The following is a 22,611-nucleotide window of genomic DNA, read 5'->3' as shown; positions in this document are numbered from 1 at the left end:
TTTGTTGCGCCAGCTGTTGGAATATTACCGTTATTTACAGGTACCATTTAGAATAAACACTTTTTTTTTCCCCTCAATGCTCCTTCCAGGGATTAGTGCACCCAGACATTTTTCAGCAAGTGTGCAATTTGGACGAGCCATTTAGAATTGAATAGGATAGTGATGTCACAGACTCATGCTCATGGCACTGACCTCAGCATATAGCCCACAGTCTAAACTTTTTTGCAGAAGAAATCACAGAGGAGTCATTCACAGGTTTCACAGAGCTAGCAAGCTATACGACTGAGAACCTTTTGTTGTTTGTGTGGACATCACTAAGAAAAAAGTCAACCTATCAGAAGAGAGGGTCATACAGGCACAAAATCACCTGCTCCTGGTAGACTTCTAAGCTTGAGAGAGGAGATGTAACACTAAATTGATTGTTTTTAGTACCGAAAACCACAAAAATACTGTGTTTTGTATTTTAAGTCTAAAAATAAAACACAATTTTAGAAAAAAGTGTAAAATGTGGGACCTTTACATTTTACATTATTTTTTTATTTTTTTTATACATGCAGGAATGACATCATCCAGTAAAAGATGTTGAGTCCCATTCGCCTTCTGTGAAAAGCTCCATTCTCTGAGGGTCAAACTTAGTCCTGCTGTTGGGTGACAAGAGGAGCATGGACCTGGAGGGATAGGTGGTGTTGGTGCTGTGATTGGGGCTGGGTGGGGGTTCTCAACCTACTGTGTGAGTTTCTATGGTAATTGAGTGTCATCGTCAATGGGTTCTCTCTGCTGAGCTGGTGAGCAGGACTAGAATAGGCCAGCGGTGGGCTCTGAAAAGCAGAGCAGGTAGGATTAGACAAGCCTTTTGTTCAAAGTGCATAATGTCTTGCAGTCAGATTTAAAGACCCCCCACCCCCCAACTTTATCCTTATTTGTTTCCTTGCCTGTGTGAATGTGCATATGTGGACTGTGTGTACACCAGTGTAACCATGTGTGTTGGGAAAGTGGGAAAGAAAAAGTAGTGTTGCTTTATGGCACTCAGCGGCCTTCCTTCTCCTTCACAAGGAAGCCTGTCACTTGGCATTAGTGTTGCCGCACCAGCAATCATCATTCCATGCCTCCTGCTAATTGCAGTCACAGCTGGGTCTCAGCAGGACATGCTTTCTCTCTCTCTCTCTCTCTCTCTCTCTCTCTCTCTCTCTCTCTCTCTCTCTCTCTCTCACACACTCACACACTCACACACTCACACACTTACACACAAAGCTTACAACCATGGCCTTAGTGTAGCAATGACAATACAGACTTTTAATCTCTTCTGCATAGAGTACAGGCTCAGACATCCACACCAAGGGGTAAGTTAAATGGTTGCTTGGCCAAGAAAAGGTGGATCTCAATCGATAGCCATTACCCCTGATTAACTCTTTGTAATTAATAGTAATTCAACTGTGAATGGGATCATGCATTTACTTTGAATATGGATTTTATTTGTTTTATATTCATTTGAATTTGTACTTATTGTGCAGTCAAACACACTCTTCGTATTGGGCATGTCAGACCTAAGACCACAGAGGATTCAGAAAGTATTCAAACCCTTTTACTTTTTGCCCACTTCATGGTGTTATAAATTTTATTTTAAATTTAAAATAAAGTTGGAGTCTCTCATTTTTATATTCAATACTTTGCAGAAGACCCTTTGGCAGCAATTACAGCTTCTTCTTGGACAAGTCTTTACAAGCTTTGGACAACTGGGTTTGGGCAGTTTATCCCATTCTTCCTGACAAATCCTCTCATGCTCCATCAGACAGACACATCTGTGAATTGTCATCTTCATGTCTCTCCATATATGTCCTATGGGGTTTAAGTGATTTAGCCATCGATAAGCACTGTATCATGCTGTAAAGACGTTGTACTTGGAGTTGTGCCAGAACAGTAAAACCACAATAGGATTTTCCTCATGCTCCATGTGGTCCTCAGCCCATTAACATACATTCTGGGTGATCCATAGAATGTGTATAAAAGTGGACATAGCTTCAAAAACTATTCAAATCTTTGAGTATATGAAGAAACGACATAAACAAGCCTGTAATCTGACCAAGCATTCACCGCCAACTTTCACTACTTCCAGGCGATATTCAACAAGTAACATGGTTTCCTCTTTCTAAAATTAAAATGGTCTCTCTCTCTCACTCATACACACATACACACACACACACACAGCAGCAGCAGCAGAGGCAGAAAGAGGCAGAGTCCCAGGTTGCTTGTAATCCCTGTGTACCCCCCGCGGTGAGGCCCCTCCTCAGCTCCAACATTCCTGGCTCTCAGCAGCACAAAAGCTCCTGAGCAGCCCCACAAAGGAGGGCCTCTGACCTAACAAATCGGTTGTCTTTTTAGGGGTTTTGTGTGTGTGTGTGTGTGTGTGTGTGTGTGTGTGTGTGTGTGTGTGCGCGCGCGCCTGTGAGTGAATAAGGGCCGATTTATGGTTTGTTTGAACCAGTTTGTAAGATGTGTTGTCATGATGGAGTGTGCGGTGAAAGGCCCGCTGTTATAATATTGATATTCTTGAAATATAGGGGATAATGATGTCTCCTCTGATAAGGGCCACAAATAATTGTGTAACAAATGACAAGAAGAGATCTAAAGAGAAGTTCAAACCCAGCTTACTGTCTCACCTCCGCACAGCTGGCCACAAATGGCATCATGGCCGTCATTTTTTTTTGAAAAATTACAGTTACAATGGTAAGACACGAGGGGGGGTTCCGAATATCCGGCCATCCATCAGGCAATTCAGACAGAGGAAGGAACAGTATGTACTGGTATCTAGTGGTGAAGTTGCAAAACTGAACACCTCCACTCTTGTATGAGAATCTATGAGGGCAAAAAAACCTAAAGTTTATTTTTAGAGCCAGTGTTTGGTTGATTTTGCCCTGTTTTTTTTTTTTTTTTTGTTATTCTGGGCGATTGTGGAAACATGGCGGTGCAACATGGTGCACTCTGTGAAGAAACTGTTAGCGTTATGTAAATATAAAGGGCTCCTTCTAAGGTAAGAAAAATACAACAATTCTTAGTTTCAGGTGATTTCCGACTAATGAAAACATAAGTAGCAATATTATATACCATTTTTGGAATATAATACCATGGTGGTTCACTGGTTAAAATCGCAGCAAGATGTGATGTTCTGAGTTCAAGCCTTCCACCACTGTGTGGAGTTTGCATGTTCTCCTTGCGTATGCATGGGTTTTCTGAGGGAGGTCTATTGGTGACTCTGAATTGACGATAGGTGTGAAGGTGATTGTGGATGGTTGTCTCTCTTTGTGTGTTTGCGCCCATCAGTGTTGGCGCAAGTCCACCAGTGTTGGCGCAAGTCCATCAGTGGCAGTTTGTTAATACGGGGCAAGAAAAAATATACTACTTTAACATGTAAAACATAAATTCATTATATAATAATAGTTTGCTCGTAAAATGCACCTGGTAGTCTGTCAGTGCCTGTGAGCATTCAATAAAACTGTTTACAAATTGTATTAAGTAAATTTCTGTGTAAATACATTTACTTCCTAGTGCGGGGTGTCGGCCAAATGAGAGTGAATGTATAAAAAGTCCTTAAACTTTTGTTGTTTTAGATTTCCCACCGGTCCCTCCTTCTTTTATTGGCAGCAAATCGGTATTGTTTTACGTTTTAAAAAAAAAAATTGTATCTAATGTGATTTTTTTTGCTCTCTGACCGGCAGTGGAATAGAAACTCGGTTGAAACAAGTATCCGGTACCAATAATGTACTTTTGATGAGTACGAGTATCATCCAAGTAAATGTGTCTAAAACCATGTTCATGAAGGCTTCTAACACACACTCGCTGTGTGCACACAGCTACACAGACTGCTGCAGCTTCAGACCAGTGTCAGTGTCCAGCATCCACAGGAATTAAAAACAACTTCTTCTGTATAATTTCTGAATGCACGGACCATGCTATCAATGACAAAGAAGCTGGTGACTGAGATGACTGACTTTAACCGGAGTCATTGAGAAATGTGGAAGTCTGGCTTCAGTTTGTTTGTCCACCTCCAAACACTGCGCCCCCTCCCAAAATGTTTTCTCACCAGCCACCACTGAAATCCATCAGTGGACTTCCAACCTGTCCAGGGTTTTCCCTGATTTATGCACAAACTTGACCCAAAATGTTTAAGTTGTCACAATATTGAATTGGTTGTAGAAAATTGGCCTAAATACAAGATGACCAACACCTGATTTTGAATAAAGACTTTGAAGAAAGACTATGAGTAAACAAGTTAGTCCTTGCATATTATGCAATCCTCGTGTTCTCAAATACAATAGAGAAATGACATTATAAATACAAACTGATTTTGTAGGTTATTATTATGTACTAAATGATGAATCACGTGTGTTAGCATTAATTGAACTATGACTCCAGAACACCAGCACAATTTTTTTTAAATGTACTACCATCACAGCACAGGGTGTGTAAACAATAATTTGAAAGTTGTTCTATTGAAATGATGTTCTAAAGCAGAAGCACATTTTCATCAAATACTAAATTTGAGTCATCATCATTGTGCCACAGTGTTGAAACAACTGTTTGTTGCTTCCTGAGTTCAAACAGGGCCTCAAAACTATTTGTCATTTTTTTAATCCAGTGTCGTCTTTTCATGGGTAGCGAGACGCAGTGGAAATGCAATACGGGACTCTAACCTCATCTCATTCATGTCCTCAACGCTCAGACTGAAAGAGTTCTGTGATAATTGTTACAGCGTAGCTGTACTGTAGTGACACTTGAAACCACTAGCTTCATGGCTTGTGTTGCTTCAGATTTAACAAGGCGATGTCCCTTTCGTTACACTTCTCAACAAATATATGCAAAAAGGTCATGAAGGAGGTGAGTAGGTGGATGGGGATGGGAAGATGGAGAGGTGTGACATTTTTGCATTAAATCCTGCTGGTGGCAGGCGCCCCACATGTGACAAGCACCATGTGAAAGCTTGGGTGTGAACGCAGGCGCGGTTCATGTGTGTAGCAGTGGGTGGGGGTTTTCAGTGGTAGGGGTGGGTTAGTGTCAGATGGGGGCAGGAGGTCGCTCTGTCTCCTAGCTCTTGCGCGAAGGGGGATGGACCGGGAGATGTATATGTGTTTATGTGGGAGTGTGCGTGTGTGTGGTGTAGTGCGGGATGTGCATGTCGCATGTGTATAGGTAGGGGTTCATCAGTATGTTGTGAGGTGACAAAACACACACAGATAAGGCGGTTGAAGGAATGGAGGCCCTTCCTTCAGATAGAACTCGTTAGAATGTCACAGATTTGATCCCTGTCGGGTTATGGCATTATGTATTCAGAGCCATATTACGCTTGTTTTGGCTGTCAGCAAGTGCTAGCCCCCATGCTGATCCCCTTGCATCCTAAAAAAAAAAAAAAGAGCTTGGGCGAATTTGTCTGTTCAGATAATTTTCTTTTGTTAGTTCCTGCCAAGAGGAACAAAGCAAGAGGGGCCATCACTGTTCATTTGACAAGCCGAGCAAGTGTCAAAATGCCTTTCAACTTTATCAACATGTGGATGCTACAATGTCTTAATCCTGCCCCGGAGGATTGTCACCTTGTCTGGGTGGTTTAAAGAGAATCTGTGGCGTTTTCATGTTTCTATTTTGAAGCAGACAGCTCAGATAGTTCCGTGTTAGAGAAGGCGAAAAGATCGCTCGAGAAGTGGTGTAAAGAGTACCATTTGGAGGGGAAGAGGGTTGAAGTCAGGGCAAAGGAAATAAACAACCACAATTTGGAATGAAAAGCTGGAGAACTATCCATGTAAAAGATAACAAAAGTGAAATTCACTTTCAAAAATGAACTAATGTGGTCAGTTGTTCTTTAGAAAAGCAAAAGATGAGAAAACTAAATTTAATGGAAAAAGATGTAAGAGGAGAAAATAATCATTCCATATTAAGTATGTAAGAATGTCATATATAACGTGGGTGCTTTGTCGGACATTTTCTGTGACTATCTGAAATTCACAATCCTCCAAGTGTGCACTTGGGAGTGTGGGAAGGTGAGAGAAAGTAACATTTGAATGCTCAATCAGACCAGGCTGTGGAGTTGACCCAGCCTCTCTAGCCTCATTTGGGTTGAACTTACCAAGTGAGTCTTTGGATATTGATGTGTTTGTAGAATTATGGATGCCTTCTACTGTCAGAAAAGAGTTATTTAGTCGCCATACCTACAGGGCTTCGGCGTTATTGTTACTAACACTCACGAAGGCTCTTTGTTAGCCTGCAATGCAAACTACCTTTGTTCCACTTATATTTTAAAGTATTCGACAGTCCGAACGTTTAATTTTTTGCCACATTCAAATCAAATTTGTGTGTGCAGTTATTGTCATTTAAATGTTTGGAAGAGTTACACACACTTTTACAAACATCGTAAAAGTCAGAATATATATTTGTTCTATGCTTTATCAATTTGTACCTTGCTTCTTAATCTGTGTCCCAATTTTGCATGAGTGCAACACTGAATTCGTAGAGTAGCTATATGAACAGGCTCTAAAATTGGTAGGATTTTATTATGCATGCGAGAGAAGGATCTGAGTCACCTAGGTTACCTTTTACTGCTGTGCACTCCTGGCAAAGGGCTTCATGAGCAGCAGTATTTGCATTGGGTTCATCATTTCTCCAGAATTTTTCTCTTCCCTCGATCCCTTTTCTTTTTGGTGCAATGCAGGCCACACTTTGTCATCATCCAGCCTAATCCCAAGCCATTTCATTGGCCTTCAACCGAATTGACCGAATTGAGTCTAAAATGTAAACTCGGTGGACAGTCAATGATAACAACGTATCAATGATGGGTGTGTTGTATTTGATATCGTACACCATATGCAATCCTGTAACTTTTACCAGCAAAAAATAAATTTTGATTGCAATGCAAGAAATTTGCTCTCAAATCTGTGCAACTTCATAGAGAATCACCTTTGAAGATATCACAGACTGTGGTCTTTTAACACAATTCCCCTGATGTGATTCACTTTTGACTTTTTCTGGACTGTTTCATCATGGATGTTGGATTAAGTTTGGAAAATACTTGTGAGGAGTGAGAAGTTTAACCATTTTTCTAAAACAGTACTGTGGTATATGGTTAACTCAAATACTTTATCGGGTAACTGTGTACAAAAACAAAAAATGCTTTGTCAACAGTCAATGTGGGATTCTTTACCAATGACTGCAAAACTAAAACCAAGTATTTTCAATTACCTAAACTAAAGAAAAGACTGACTATGGTCATTTCAAAAACATTGACCAACCTCCATTTGTTTAGTTCGAATTGTTTGATACAAGTAAACTGAACTTAGGTAGGTAGATAGGTAGGTAGGTAGTTACTTTATTAATCCCCGAGGGGAAATTTTTTCGCTACAGCAGCATACAGAAGCAATAGATAGTAATAGAATAGACTTATCCTCAATTGCAAACATTTAATGACAAGATAATTTAATAGAAATGCAGTCATTATTTTTTCATGAATCGCTTTTTCAAGGCAATCTATAATAGAGATCCAAAGTAAAACAGAAACTTCTGCATTCCAGAGAAATAAGAAAACATCATTTAAAAATCACATTGAAATTTGCACTTGGAAATCTGGCACATATCCTTACTGCACCTCATGTTATATTGTTCACCTCTCATATCCTGTTTTAGAATTAGAATTGTAACATTTAAAACAGTCTGGTGACTCTTATTGAGATAAAACAAATTCATAAATCACACATTTTTATGAAAGAGCTTTACAATCTCTTCTGCATATGATTTGAACACAGTTAAAGTCATATGAAGATTCTTATATTCTTATGACTTATGTCTCTCTGTTCTGCTCTCCTGATAAGAGTTTAACAAGTCAAGTCAATCTTCTGATGGATCAACAGATGAAACTGGTATTACAATCAAACTGGCATTAAAAAGGTCTTAAAAATCACAGGCATTATGTGTACACAAGATGTCCCTGACAAACCTCCAAAATGCCAGTCGTGGCAGCAAGAAGACTTGTGACATAACTGTCAAGTCTCTTTTTATATAAAATGAAGAAAACTAAAGCAGAATGAGCACAAAATGGCTGCTGCAAAAATGGCTGCAGATGGGAGCCGTGTGACATGGTGCAAAGTCTAAAGAAAAAGGAAAAGCAAAAGAGGAGTGGATGATGGAAAGAGGGAGAGCAGCCAGTCAGTGGATCAGTCACTCCAGGCCTGGCCTCTCAGCAGGGGGCTGTGCTCGGGGCGAGATCACAGGCCTGCTGCCACGCCGAAGCCTTCACAGGCACACAGTGACAGATAGGAAGCTGCTGGCACCAGGTCGCCTCACTGATTCACCCAGCACTGCTTCGACACAGCCATCTTCTCTGTCACCCATGTTCCATTGACTAAGCTTGACCTAAATGTAGACCTGATTTCTTAATCATCTTATGGCCTCAGCAGTTCTGAAATAGTGGGCAGGTTATACTCTGTGTTTGGTCTGGCACTTCAAAATTTGACACAACTCCAAAAAATTGTGTGGCAATATTATGAATCATTGTTAATGTACATACACAAACTGATATCTTCAAAATATCCCTCCTTTAGTTCAACCTGGAGTTGTTGTTTTTTCCATAAGTAAGGCTGTCATGGCTCTTTGGGTCATGGTAACGTTGCACTCCTTAGTGACATTGAAGAGTTTAGGAGAAATAGGGAATCCAACAAAATAATATACTATGTCTATTGGAGAGCACCTTGAGCCTCCTACTGCTTTCCAAATGAACGGGATTTTTTTACATGAATCTTTCCAAACACTTGTCTCTGCCTCTGTCCCAAAGTAAACACTGAAATGGCCACCTGGGACAACTATAATATTACCTCTATAAAGGACAACTGAAAAGAAAACCATTGTTATCCGCACAAGTGTTTTAGTGTTGTTTCAGGACTAATCTCTGTCCATACTAAATCGCCTGAATGTAACCATTAATGTACACTTAGGATGCCACTCAAAACCTGTGATACTGTAAACTGAATTTGGTGACATTCTGTGACCTGCAGTGTTGATTAGGTTGGTTAGATTTGGGTATGAGGAGCAAGGTGATTAGGGTAAGAATATTCGAGCAGGTCACAGAATCGGATGGGTCACTGAATCTGATGCATTACTGACTGTTGGGGCTGACAATGCTGTTGGACATGGGAACCACTCAAATATAAGCTTGCCTCCTATGCATGTAGGCATAATTGCATAATTTAACTATATCACAGCTGCTAGGACAGCCAACAAGGTCAACAATACCTGAAATGAATTATCAATGTTAAATTACTCACTGGTATTCTAATGTAAGTCTAATATAGTCCATTTTCTTTCGGAAAAGGGTCATGTGATAGAGGTGTAACAAATCAGGGACAGGTGAGTCATGACTGATAAGATCCAATCAGGAAGCAAATGTGAGTGTTTTTGTTATTGTTCTCAAAAGTCTCCACTTCCACCCATCCTCATTAAAAACACAATCCCAGTATTCAAACTAACACACGGTCAGCAGCAAGTCTCCGTTTGGGGGTGTGGATGGAGCCTAAGATTATTTAACATTATTTTGTCTTTGACTGCAGTGCAAGATATTATGTATATCTACTGTACAACTGTTTATTGTAATCCATCCTGCTGTCTCCACTTGTTGGGCAACGGCTTGCATTTTTCTTGCAATATGCACGATTACACAGAACCCAGAGCATAGTATTTTGCCTTAACTCTATTTTCTTCTGTTTTATATGCATAACCAATCATGATTGTGTACTGAGCTGTGAGTGCTGAGGCTACAAACCTGATGAGACCCCGCCACACAATTTGCTTCCAGTTTCTCCCAGTGGTCACTTACACTATTGAAACAAAAAATGCCTTCCATCCCACAAAAAAAATTCCCCATAGACCACTATTATAAAAGAGAAGTTGGTAATGCTGTTGACGGGACACCTTTCACTATGAACAAGGTCGGTTTTAGTTTTTCATTTTTAATTCATGTAAGTTTCATATACGTTCACAAAGCTGAGAAAAAGTTAGTTTTTTTGTGTGATGCCATCACAATGTACATGAACTAAGCAGCAGCATGCAGACAGGGCCAGCAGGGGAAGCATTAATACACATGTGCAGAGAGCTGCACAACATGAAAGCAAACCCAACGGCTAGAAAACGTTTTTGGCTTATAAACCAGGCAATTCATTTTCAATCAAGTGAGGGGGCTCTATATTTTAGTCTGGTGTCCAGTTGCTATATTACAACAATGGTTAAGTGGCATTGTTGTCAATAAATACAATTACTGTGTATAAAAAATGGTTTCGTTAATATTTTGCAATGAGGGTCCCTGATTATGATATTCCTCATATCACATCATTAAGACAAAAAAGTTTTGCACTTTCAAGGATAAAATCTATCTTGTGTAACTTGGAAATGACCCTCTGGCATCCAATCCCCTCTGAACACAAATGCATAGTCAAACTGCAAACCCCCCTTCCTCTTCATTTCTCTTCCCTTTCTTCTCCAGCCCCCCATCCATTCCACAGTGACCCTGACTGCTGAAAGTCAGTCGACTTCTATTAGTATCAGCGCACGCTCATCATTATCCATCAATTAGACTGGCAACAGCCAGAACCCACAGAGAAACATCTGCAGCCTTTCGGCTCTTTTTCTGCAGAGCTGCAGTGCTCTGTGCTCACTGCGCCTCACAGAGCTTGCTCTTTAGAGAAGGCTTGTCTAAACTGAGCAGTGGATGAATTTCAAGGTTGAAGACAGTAACACCTGTGTAAATCATATTACCAGAACCAATCAGCAATCAGTGTCGGTCAAGCATTTTATCCTAAACATAGCTGCAGCTGTGGAATTCCGGGGCATATGTTAGTCAATAGTGATTGGTTAAAGGCTACTCCAATAGTTTCAAAATTAACTTGTGTGTTAACACCCCAGTCGGATGCAATAACTGCAGATGATTCCCTCTGGAGCGTTGAAAGAATACTAAACATATGCTCACACGTGGCTATATGGTGCTTGCCTACAACAAAACGGGAATACAGGCCAGACAATATGCCACCAATAAAGTCACAGTGAATAGAGTATTCAACTACATTAAATTAAATCCAAGTCATTATCCAAGATGACTAATAAGTGCATTCAAACTCCGTAGGAAGAAGCACTAGATGTCCAAAGCATGGTAATAATAACTGAAATGGTCATTGTCCTGTCCTTTATGTTGATGAAGTGGTTAGTAACCAGGTGAATATAAATTCCTAAATTAAAATCTTAATTCACTTGTCACTGTGATTGAAATGTACAGTTGTTTTCAACAAAACCCCAAGTTGTCCCCTTCATCTTACCAAAGGTAGCTCTACCACAAGCATTTCCAGGGAATCAGCTAACATCTCCAGTTGTTTCATGTCTCACATTTGATTGTGTGTGTGTGTGTGTGTGTGTGTGTGTGTGTGTGTGTGTGTGTGTGTGCGTGTGTGTGTGTGTGTGTGTGTGTGTGTGTGTGTGTGTGTGTGTGTGTGTGTGCGTGTGTGTGTGTGTGTGTGTGCGTGTGTGTGTGTGCGTGTGTGCGTGTGTGCGTGTATGTTGAGAAGGAGGGCCTTCGAAGAACATAAATCATTTTTGCTTCAAATTCTCATCAGTATTTTGGCCAGCCGATGAAACTGTTAGCAGTTTGTGATTCCAAGGAACAAGTCTTCACATTAATACAGTAATTTGTTCGTCTGTCACATTACCATTTATCTTTTTGTCTTTGATAAAGAATGGCATAGTTATCTGTATCAGAGGTTACATTGTAAGTTTTTATATTTAAAATATTTGTCAATGAATATTTTCTGTTCAATCATCGCACCAGCAGAAACCATGACTGACATGAGGGGTGTAGTGTCACCAAATCCAATGAAAAATCCATAAAAGATGGCCAAAACGCTGACTGGGTTAGTGTGGGTTAATACGGTTTGAAACCCAAAAAAGACTTGTTTCAAGCACTGTGGCAGTCTCAGAATATGTTGTGCCTAGAGTGTCATAAGCCTTTCTCTTCATTAGGATCCCCATTAACTGATGACTCATTTGCTGTTGGACCTACCTTGAGTCCACACTTTAGACTGAAATAGATTCTATGCCTATGGGACTATCTGGTGGAGACTCAAATGATTGGTCCCAGGCAACACTGTCATGATGGTACACAGCAAGGATGATATCACTTCTTTTACCAGACACACCACAAGCAACATACATGAATTGTATATAAAAATGTCCAGGCAATAATTGCTTCTGGTGGTGAAGTTTCCCACAGGTTGAGAATTTGTGGTGGTGGGTGGAGCAGCGTGTCTGATGTGCATGTAAAGACTCCTGCAGTTTAGAGGGGGAGAAAGTAACCCAGGTCATTTTCTGTAGCTATAATTTATAGATGTCCCGTAAATGGCTCACATACAGGTCGGTAGGTTCTACAATTTACCATGTAAATGTCTCACATTAAGGCTATCAGTCGTCGTTACTTTGGCAGCTGCGCGCAGAGAAACCTCTAGTACCCACTCTGTCATGAAGTGCACACAACTCATGTGTGGGAAAAAAGTTGATATTTTAACAGAATTAAATAAGCCATTCTAAGAGTTACTAAAGCTAAATCCCAGCGTTTCCGCCACCTTTGGGACCCCCGCCCCACTGAAAGAAACACAAAACTAGGTCAAAACCTAGTACATGAATGGGCCATGTTTGAAACACTAAAAGGCTTTTGATTTGAAACAAGGGCTTTTGGTTTTTAGCAAAAGTTGCAGCAGTTGGCTGTCCAATGGTAAAGTTGTAATCTCTCATTCACTCAGTGACTGCTTTTACAGTCCAGCCAAAAATATAGTATTTACTTCATTTACCTAATTTCCGTGCACCCATATCTTTTTTGCTCTACTGCATTTTGCTGTCATTGATGATCGCGCTAGTTTGTCTCCTCTCCTCTGCTCTCTGAATATTTCATGAAGAGCTCCAAACATCCAACTTCTCGCAAAAGCAGAACAAACAGGAACTGTAGGGTTGGCCAGTGGGGAGATTGTCCACTAGTTAATCGAAAATGGCAGTGTTGTCTCGGAGAAATAAAATGATGACAAATGTTAAACTGCGTTGCCAAATATATCTGAGCTGGCCGCCCAAGAATCTTCCACGAGTACGAAACACTTGTATTTGATTATGTGTGGTCTAAAGGTAGCAAGCTTTGAGTGCACAGACTCAGAGGATGACATGTACGTTATATTTGTGTGTCTGTTACAGCAATGGTACACCAGCACTATGAACCTCGTAGGAACATGGCTGACTGACCGTATGGACCTGCAGCTCCACGTTTATCAGTTGAAGATTCTCATCAGGATTGTGAAGGTAAGACTGGCTACATATGTACATGCATTTCAACATTTCACTGCTGCTTTCCACATAATTTGATATGTATTTTTCTTAAAAATCTATTTGTCTCCTTTATTCACTGTGGTATTTTTGTCAGTTGTCCTTAAATTTGCACTCTCTAGAAAAGGGACTTTACACTGATATTGCCTCTTTCAGTACACTGTATGTGGCATTATTTTATTTGACTTTTTGTGATTTTATTTTCATCCACATATCAACTTTTCTAACTCAGGACAGAAGATGATTCAGATGGAAACATACTTTTCTGATTTGTGGTATTTCAATTTAATGCTACTTTTATCTACAGCACTGGCCCAAATATAGGACAATCATGAGTCAAAACCAGTTTTCCAAAATCTGTTTTTGAGAAAATAACTTTTGGAGAATAGAAAACACTTTTACTCTCCCTGAGATACCAGTAATCCAGAGAGAAGAGGGTCCTCAGAATTTGCGGGTTGCAAAGTATAACACAACCCACACATTTTCAAAACTAGAGTGTTGCTTTTAATGTGGGCTAACAGCAATATATTTTCTATTATTTGAGAAGATTTTGGGAACATTGGCCTATTAACTCTATTTCATTCAATTGACAACTATTTGTTACACACAAGATTTTGCATGTAAAGTATAAGGTAATTTTAAATAGTATAGTATAAATGTATAGATTAGATTATCCTACTCCTTGGCCAGCTGAAACCTTAAATTACTACTGTCCTAATGCATCGCTAGTAATCCAATTTAATGTGACACCTTCCAAAGAAGCACTAAGAGGTTCAAGCTGTTATTTTTATATTGCACCCCAAGATTAAAATAGGTCATCAGACTTACTAGACTGAACTGGTCTTGAGTTTTTGGCCACATTCTTGTTTGAAATTATTAAAGTCCTCCACTTTTCAAATTCAGTTCCTTGGTGAAATGATATCACAGTGCTAACCACTGAGCCACTGTGCTGCCCACTGTTTGGCTTGTCCATTGTGATTACTGAAATTATCACAAAGTAAAGTTGACCCTAACATAGGGAATCAGTCAGTTTAAAGTTTCAGCTGTAAACCTAAGAAAAATTAGCTCAAGATAGAAAAGCAAGACAAAGGTGGTGATATTGAAGCATGACAATCACAGTTGGAATTATGACAGATCACCTTAATTTACTGACAGATTTTGTTGATTTATGATTCCATATCCTATATATTGCTGTCAAGTTTGAACCATATGTGTAGTAAGAGAACAGAAACCTGACAACCGTAGTCTTCAAAGCAATATGTTTGTCTAGGGTCCCACTGACCTAAAATTCCAATGGGGGTATTTGTATTGTGGCACATCATAGTGGATCACCAGTTACAGCTGTGCCCACACTAGAGGATAATTAGATCAATTTTGGGTTGGATTCACCCCTAATGATTATCACAAAGGCGTTCCAGATTTGAGACTGTTCTGAATTATCTGCCCAAGTGAACTTGTAGTGCAATGGGTTTACAGACATAATCTTTATGTAACCAACTGGATCGGAGACTTCCCTTTCAAATTGTAAATCTCATACCGGGTAGCTGGTGGCTGACAGTCAACATAATCGGAGCCCAGCCACATGATTATGTTATGTTGTCTGACCACGTTGGAAATCAGGAGTGTTACCTGATCCGAACAGCCACACAGGGAAAATTCATCTGTCTTATAGGTGCTGGACATGACATCATATTAATATGGGCATTCCAAGTGTCCAGAGGTCAGTAGGTCTGATGACTTGAATGAAATGCAGGGTTGGCTTCCATAGTAGTTGTGGTCACAAAGTTAACGCTTTAAAATCATAGTTTAGGTGAGGTCAGGGACATTTTGCACAATCAAACAAAGATATTAAAGACATCTAGCAATTACATTTTTTTTTTTTTTTTTAAATGGGCGGAGAGACCTTATAAATTGTCTCATTTATCACCCACATTTTCTACCCATTCGCTGAAGGAAAAGTAAGGCTAATCAGAACTTGGGTTTTGTCCCGAGCACTGGTAATTGGTTCTATTAGTTATGGGCACTGTCCTCACCAAATTCTAGATTATCTAGACCAAATTAATTGGAAGTAAAATGATAACAAAACACCTCATCACCCAAAATCATTATCAACTAAACCACATATCATACTTCAGCCTTTCAGAAAGGCCTGAGCCCCCTGTGACAAAATACTTTGTCTAACCAAAATACTTTATCTGACCAGTCCAATGAAACAGAGGCTATCTTATAAAAGTTGTTGGCCTTAACTGAACTGCACAGCAGTGAGCAGTCTTGTATTAATGGGATTAACCCATAACACTAGGGGACAGGTGAGCTATTTATCATATCTCAGTTCACATATATGTGTGTGGTACAGAAACATGTTAGGGATTTTTAATCTAGTGTAGTACCAGTGGCGACTGGTGCTAAAAAATCTGTATCAGTGTTTTGGGGGTGGACAAACAAACTGAAGCCAGATTTCAGCATTAGTGTTGCCGAAACCGAATTTTCCAGTTCCACTTGAAGTTGCCATTCCACTGTCGGTCAGATAGCAAAGAAGCAGGAGTAACCATTTAATTATGTAATGGCGGATGTGAGGTGAACCTGAAAGACGTCGTCGAGAGTTGTCCAATCACATTAGATTAAAAAAAAAAGTAAAACAATACTGATTCACTGCCAATAAAAGACGGAGGGTCTGGGTCGCACATCTCTGCTGTTTTGTGGAAAATTTGATACAACCAATTGAAAAGCAGCATCAGGTCCTGTGGTTGCCAAAAGTTGAAGGAGTTGCATTCACTCCGCACCAGGAATTATACGTATTTACACAGAATTTAACTAAATACAATCTGAAAACTGTTCTTATTGAATGCTCACAGTCGCTGACAGACTACCAGGTGCATTTTACGACCGAAGTATTATTATATCATTAATTTATGTTTTACATGTTAAGTAGTATTTTTTTTCTCTCGATGTTGGAGGGGGCGGCGCCCCGTATTAACAAACTGCCACTGTAGTACAACGACTAAAAGTATCTTAAGCATCAACAGCAGAACACCATCTTTCTCACAAAACCTGAAAAGATATTTCTTGAATGCATTTGCTAACTGTTTCTCATTCTTCTGTTTGTGATAGAAAAAGTACCGTGACTTCCGTCTTCAGGGAGTGCTGGACTCCACATTAAACAGCAAAATGTATGAAACCGTAAGAAACCGGCTGACCTTGGAAGAAGCCACTGCATCAGTGAGGGAGGGAGGGATGCAAGGCATTTCCATGAAAGACAGCGATGAAGAGGATCATGACAACTAGAACAAAAGGCCTGAAAACTACAAGAATGGCAAAGGTGTTGAGATGGTGAGATATACTGCCTGAAAACCCCCACCCAGTCTTTCCGTGATGTCAAAACAGATTGGCCTAACATCCAACTTTTTCCCATCATTATTTGCGTCTAGTTTTTCAATCTGTAATAATTATCCATTTCTGTTAGAATAAATAAAGGAAGAAAATTTGTTTTGTGTCTATACACACTTGCACCACTAAGTCTGTTCTATCACCACTCATTAAGTTATAATTCCTCAAAGCTACAATGCATAACAGCCAAGTAATTAAGGATAGTACCTCCAGTCAAACACTGATGGATTTTTCCTGAAATATGAAAAACTAAAGTATCAAAAAGAGGCCAAGACATGACAGGAATGTTTGAGACACACAAATGTGAGTGTAAACACTCTCTATCCTTATAAAGATGATAAGACAAAAACAGGTGAATGCAACTATATGGCGTTGGTGTTACTTGTTACTAAGATTTCTCTTTCACTTTTTGAACAGTACATGCAGTGTAAAGCCCTCTCTACGTTAGGCAGTTCTGCTGAAAAAAAAAAAAAAAAAACCTCACATGATCCAGGTCACTCTATTATGATTCCAAATGAACCACTGAAACTGATACAGATTTCAGTTTTTAAAGCCTGCCTACAAATACACTATTAACTTTCTTTGTCTGAAATCATCCTGTAATTATTGCAAAACTCTCTAGAAGTGATTGTAACTTGTCCAAACCAACAATGTTAAAACTGAAACATTTAGAAAAAAAGAATAACTATTTTGTTCCCAAGATCATGACCATAGCTATGTTATGCTAAAAAAAAATGCTACTGTATGTTGCATTGTTGTAACGTGTAACTTTGTCATGGGTCTGCACTATTCTCGACCACAAAACAAAACAAATGAAATTATATGCAGTGATATGATGTGACAGTAATGGCTTTTGTCTGTTCTTTGACAACTTTTCAAAACATACTTGGCTATTTTCAACAGCAACAGTTTCACAGCAAAGAAAAAAAAAAAGTTAAAAGATCTAGTCCATCATCAACACTACGGTTGATGGTCGCAAAGTAGATAATGGAAGAAAAAAAAACACAATTCAACCTTCAAATGTTTTTGTTCAAGGAAGTATTTTGAGAAGCCCCACGTTTTGCCCTCCTCCAGCCTTGTCATATCATTATCAGTTTCATATCTGGGTATAACAGTACAAGTGTTTGTAAAATGTATTGGGCAGATTGCTTGACGGCTGACATTAGCAGGATAAACCTTATTCTTTATTCAACAAACATTTCTGTTGGGAGAGAGACCCATACACACCAAAACTCGGGCTGAGCAAATGCTTTTCACTTTCAAAAACCTTCCTCTTGAGCGAAGCTGATGGGAAGCATGTTCTTACTATCTTTGAGATGAGAGCTGTGGTTTCCTATGCACATCAAACATCTAATTTCATCTGGTCACAAAGCTACCCATTGATTGCTGATCTGTGTGTGGGCCGCCTGCTTGATGTTTTGCTCCTAAATGACTTTGCCTGGCAGTTTGCGCTGCATCTAATTAAAAAAACTGAAAAATTTAAATTCAGTTGAATTTGCATAATGGAAAAATATGATGCACTCTAAATCCTAACTGAAAATTTTCAAACAAACCTTTACTGTGGAAATGGTTGCATAACTGATTTGTAATGGCATTTTATGGGATTTTAGAAATAAAGAGGCGGTTGGAAATACGTATCGGTATAGTCAGGTTTTTTTTAAAGTATATATCTGATTACAGTAACTTTAAAAGCCTGCAGTTAATAGCCTTTTAATACAGTTAGATTGATCTGATCTAATATTGAAGTGTTAATTGAAGGTAAAACATCCTTGAGCAGTTTTGTTGTGATGGACTCTAAAAGACAAGTTGATGATTTAGAAGAGGCACCTGTAACTCAGAGACATCAGTAGCAGAGTGGTGGTCTAAATATTAGTCAGGTCTTATGGACATGTTCAAGGTTCCTGACAGCTAAAGTAATACAAAGCTTAACAGAGATGTGTCTCTTCGGCCGCCTGGCTACAGCCTGGAACACCACTTCCTTTCTAGCTTTTGCAATGTGTACTTTGATGAGCATATTTGCAAATTGTACTAAGGAGATAACCTCCTGTAATTCATTACTTTCTTTTTCCAAGAGACAACAGTGTTGGGTGTCGCATGCAGTGAGGCTGCTACACTATCAACAAGATGATCGACTTGTGTGGGAGTAAAATTGAGCTCGCTGCCCTCCATTGTATTGGCACATAGCATCAAAGTAGATAATAATGTAATCACTTCCTAAAATTTGGTTGCAGCATTCAGAAAGACATCGAGTGTAATGGAACTTTTTCCAAAATGCTCTGCAGTCCAATATTGTAAATTTGACTGTTATTAAAAGGGACTTGCAAGAAATACTATTACATGTTTAGTATCTTTGCCATATGCCAGAACAAGATCAAGGGTGGGATTATAGCAGTCAATAGGTTTCCCAATTTTTTTTTTAAAGCCAACAGAGTCTAATAATGAATTAAATGCCGTTCCCAAGCTGCCATTGTCAACATCAACATGAATGTCAAAGTTGCCCAATATAATCACTTCAACAGTACGAAGTACTAAATCAGATAAAAAGTCAGAGAATTCAATTAGAAACTCTGAATAGGTGGCAGGTGGCTGACAGACAACAAATACTCGTGTACCTGTTTTTTTAAGTTTTCCAAGTTGGGTGTGGGTACGAAGAGTGAGGCTTTCAAATGAGTTATAAACTAAGCTTTGGTCTCAGATTGATTGTTAGGCTTTAATTGAACATTCCTAGCGTTTGTTGTAAGCTTTGCATGTTCCTTCTGTTTTTACTGTGGCATCTAATCTCACAGTACTACACACATTTTACAGTGCCTCGTAGTAATGTATTCTTCCACTTATTTTCTTGTTTAATGGTAGCTGGCCGATTTTTGGTGCAATACTACTACCTAGGGTAGGAATACCGACCGCAGATTGAAAAATAAAAAAGGGGACATTAATTTTAGTTTCCTAACAGCAAGATGGGATCTTAAATCCATGGGCTCTATTTTTGTAAGTGTAGAACAAATGCAGGTCTAAGTTCTGTGTGCTGGGAGCACATGTAGGTGTGGCCAGATTTTTGGGTTATTTGGTAAACACAAACACAAGCTCACCCAGTTTGCAAAGTGTGGTGCAGTGGTAAAGTAAGAGGAATAAATAACTCGAAGGTGTGTCACAGCTGACTTCTATAATAGCCAATCAAATCATCTTTTTGTAATCCCTTTAAAACCGCTGTGGCAAAGCATATTATCGATTTCATACTGGTTGGTAAAAGAGCAGAGTGGCACCGCCAGCCAAACTTCAGTGGAGGATGTAGCAGTTTTTGGGGCATCAGTAACTTATCTCATAACTTAATTTGCTATTTCTGCTACATCAGGAGCTTTGAGTGTGAATACTATACTTTCCAATCATTTAAATAAATGGCCTGAGCTGCCGTGCATAAAGTGCCCTAATCTTTTGTGCGTAAATGACGCAGTGTCACACTCCATGGCCTTGAATTACTAAACCAGATGAGTTGGTGAAAAGACTTTTGAATTGTTACCCCTTTATGTGTAATTTGTTTCCAAGTCATTTGTAGTTAACCCAAGCTGCCTTTTATGTTGTGTGTGGCGGAGATTGCCTACTGCGTTGTGAAGCGTGTTAAGTGTGTGATTAGCATCCAATTCAATAGACAACAGTCAGTTTAATTTGTTTTATGATGAACTGAGTCAAAAGGTTGCATTTAAAAAAAATTGTTTCATGAATTTATGTAAGTTGGATAGAATGCGTAGGACATTTGTCTGTTTTTTGGATAGGTCTTTTCATGTGGGATCTTCCCACTAGGGCCACAAAAATAACCCTTCGACTGCTACGCTGCACTTAGACCTGGTTTGAGCTGGTGGATTGCACAACCGAGATTTCCACTCAAAAATGAAACTAAATTTGCAGTTTATGAGCGCATATTCACAGACGCACCCCTTGTTGAGCCGTTTCACCCATCTCTGCGCACCTGGGTTAATGTTGAGCCACAAAATTAGCAACTCGAACCAAACACTAAAACAAAAATGTGCGCTGCACCATCTGTTCTTAGACCAGCTTTGTGCCAGTTCCAAAATAGGGTCCAAAGATTCCACCTCGTGTGAATGCACCATTACAGAGTGAAAGAGCTGCATTTATCCTTTATTAAGAAAGTGATGCACTGCTAGTAATTTAAGAGTCTGTCTCAAACAGCCCAGAGATAAATCTCAGTAATACAAACTGTATCTTGTTGAGGTAAACACTAACTGCCCACGGTCTAAAATCAGTCAGTGTTGGAACGTTGATTTCCACAACAACCCAACACCTCTTTCCTTTCTTGGTTTTGGTCAATTGATAAGTTAGGAGGCAATACACATGTAATTTGTTTTATATGACGGTTTCAATATCAAAGCAAGTGGACTATTCTAGTCTAATATTATTCAGAAAAATAGAGTCTATTTGTCATCTATTACACAGTATATGTTTATAAATGTGCCCTGTGCTCCATTCCAGGATGTATGATGAAGCTAATCCATATTTTTATAGTGGATAATGAGAAGTGAAGTCTGCCAGTACTTTCCCTCTGTCAACTGTTTTATACTGTACTCCTAGAGCTGTGTCATCCTGTGCGCAAGTACTGCATGTCCCCGGTATTCACCCCCAAAGTGTTTTTGCTCCTTGTGTGAAGTTACCTATGGGCTCACCATGCTTCTGTCTTCTAGAAGAACCCACCAAGGCCAAGAACATTTAAATAAAGGTGAATGGCAAATGTGCAAAGAACTTGTCGACTCATTCGTTGATGTTGCTGTGAGTTGACTGACTGAATGGAAGAGAGAGATCAGGGGAAAAAGTCCTGATGATTTGCGCAAAATTTCTCTTTAATTTGGTTATTGAAAAATGTACTAAGTAATGTATTTAGTCTCAATAGACTGTGCTTGGAGTGGACAGGGATACAAAAATACATATTTGTTAATCTGTGGCCCAGACACCCCCCTCGCCCTCGCCCTCCCACCACCACCACCACGACCCCACCCCCTCCTCCACAACATCATTTTCTTAAAACACGGACACTGCGATTAATGCTGTGGATTAAAGCATCAGTCATCTTGAGAGTTGATATTACCGTCCAGAAGGAGATTGAAACAATTGCCAGAGATAAAATCTCCAATGACCAAAATAAAATCCAGAGATAAAGATGGAAGCTAAGACTAAAGTCAGGGGGATTAGATATAATATAGTCCCAAATTAAACGAAGACAGGATATCTTTTAATTATTTTATAGAAGCAGGGGGGAAACAAATCCTTCTCAGAAGAAGAGAAAAACAAGATTTTGGATAAGAGTGGAAATGAGGTAAATCAAACCTCAAGTTTTACTTTCTATCTAATTGATACTACGCTCCAAGCTAAAAAGGCTTATTCATATGTACTTGTCTGTTCAAATTTAGTTTATTTTGGCTGTATTTAATCATGACAGATATGGCTGACCATTAACACAATTGATTTAACACCTTGTAAAGAAAGGGATTTGACGAAGACTTGTTGGATGAAGGGTTGGCAGGGTTGCCCCAAAATCTATCACTCCAACTGATTGAAAAGGATTTTTTCTGACAACCACCCAGATCAACTGAAAAAAATCGGACACTGTGGAGTTGAGATTTAGATGGACGATGTTTTTGCTGTTACAAAAATATGTATCTAGCAGGTTGAAGAGAAAGACACTGGATATGTACTTTTTAACAAAAATGTCATTTTGCATTTCACTGGTGTAAGTGAAATGGTGTAAGACTTTTTACACACTGCAATTCAAACATTGAGAGCACTTTCAGTTATTTTCCAGAAATCATCACGGTGAGAAGATATGCTGTGGTAAATCAAAATATA

At 39.3% G+C, this 22,611-nt stretch overlaps 1 protein-coding gene across 4 annotated transcripts in view; it reads left to right on the top strand.

The window, feature by feature from the left end:
- The window catches only part of cadpsa (Ca2+-dependent activator protein for secretion a), a 173,261-nt gene extending 151,762 nt beyond the window's left edge, over window positions 1–21,499 (top strand). For all 4 annotated transcript variants that reach the window (XM_069141990.1, XM_069141914.1, XM_069142154.1 and 1 more), the window contains 2 exons: window positions 13,246–13,350; window positions 16,486–21,499. In XM_069141990.1, the coding sequence (XP_068998091.1) occupies window positions 13,246–13,350; window positions 16,486–16,659 (279 nt within the window). In that variant the 3' untranslated portion in view covers window positions 16,660–21,499. The remainder of the gene's footprint in view (window positions 1–13,245; window positions 13,351–16,485) is intronic.
- The last annotated feature ends 1,112 nt before the right edge of the window (window positions 21,500–22,611 follow it).

This window comes from Embiotoca jacksoni, unplaced genomic scaffold (genome assembly GCF_022577435.1).
Source record: "Embiotoca jacksoni isolate LCO1_2020_lvr unplaced genomic scaffold, fEmbJac1.0.p SCAF_1, whole genome shotgun sequence".
NCBI lineage: Eukaryota > Metazoa > Chordata > Actinopteri > Embiotocidae > Embiotoca > Embiotoca jacksoni.
This window is presented reverse-complemented; position numbering and strand designations above follow the sequence as displayed.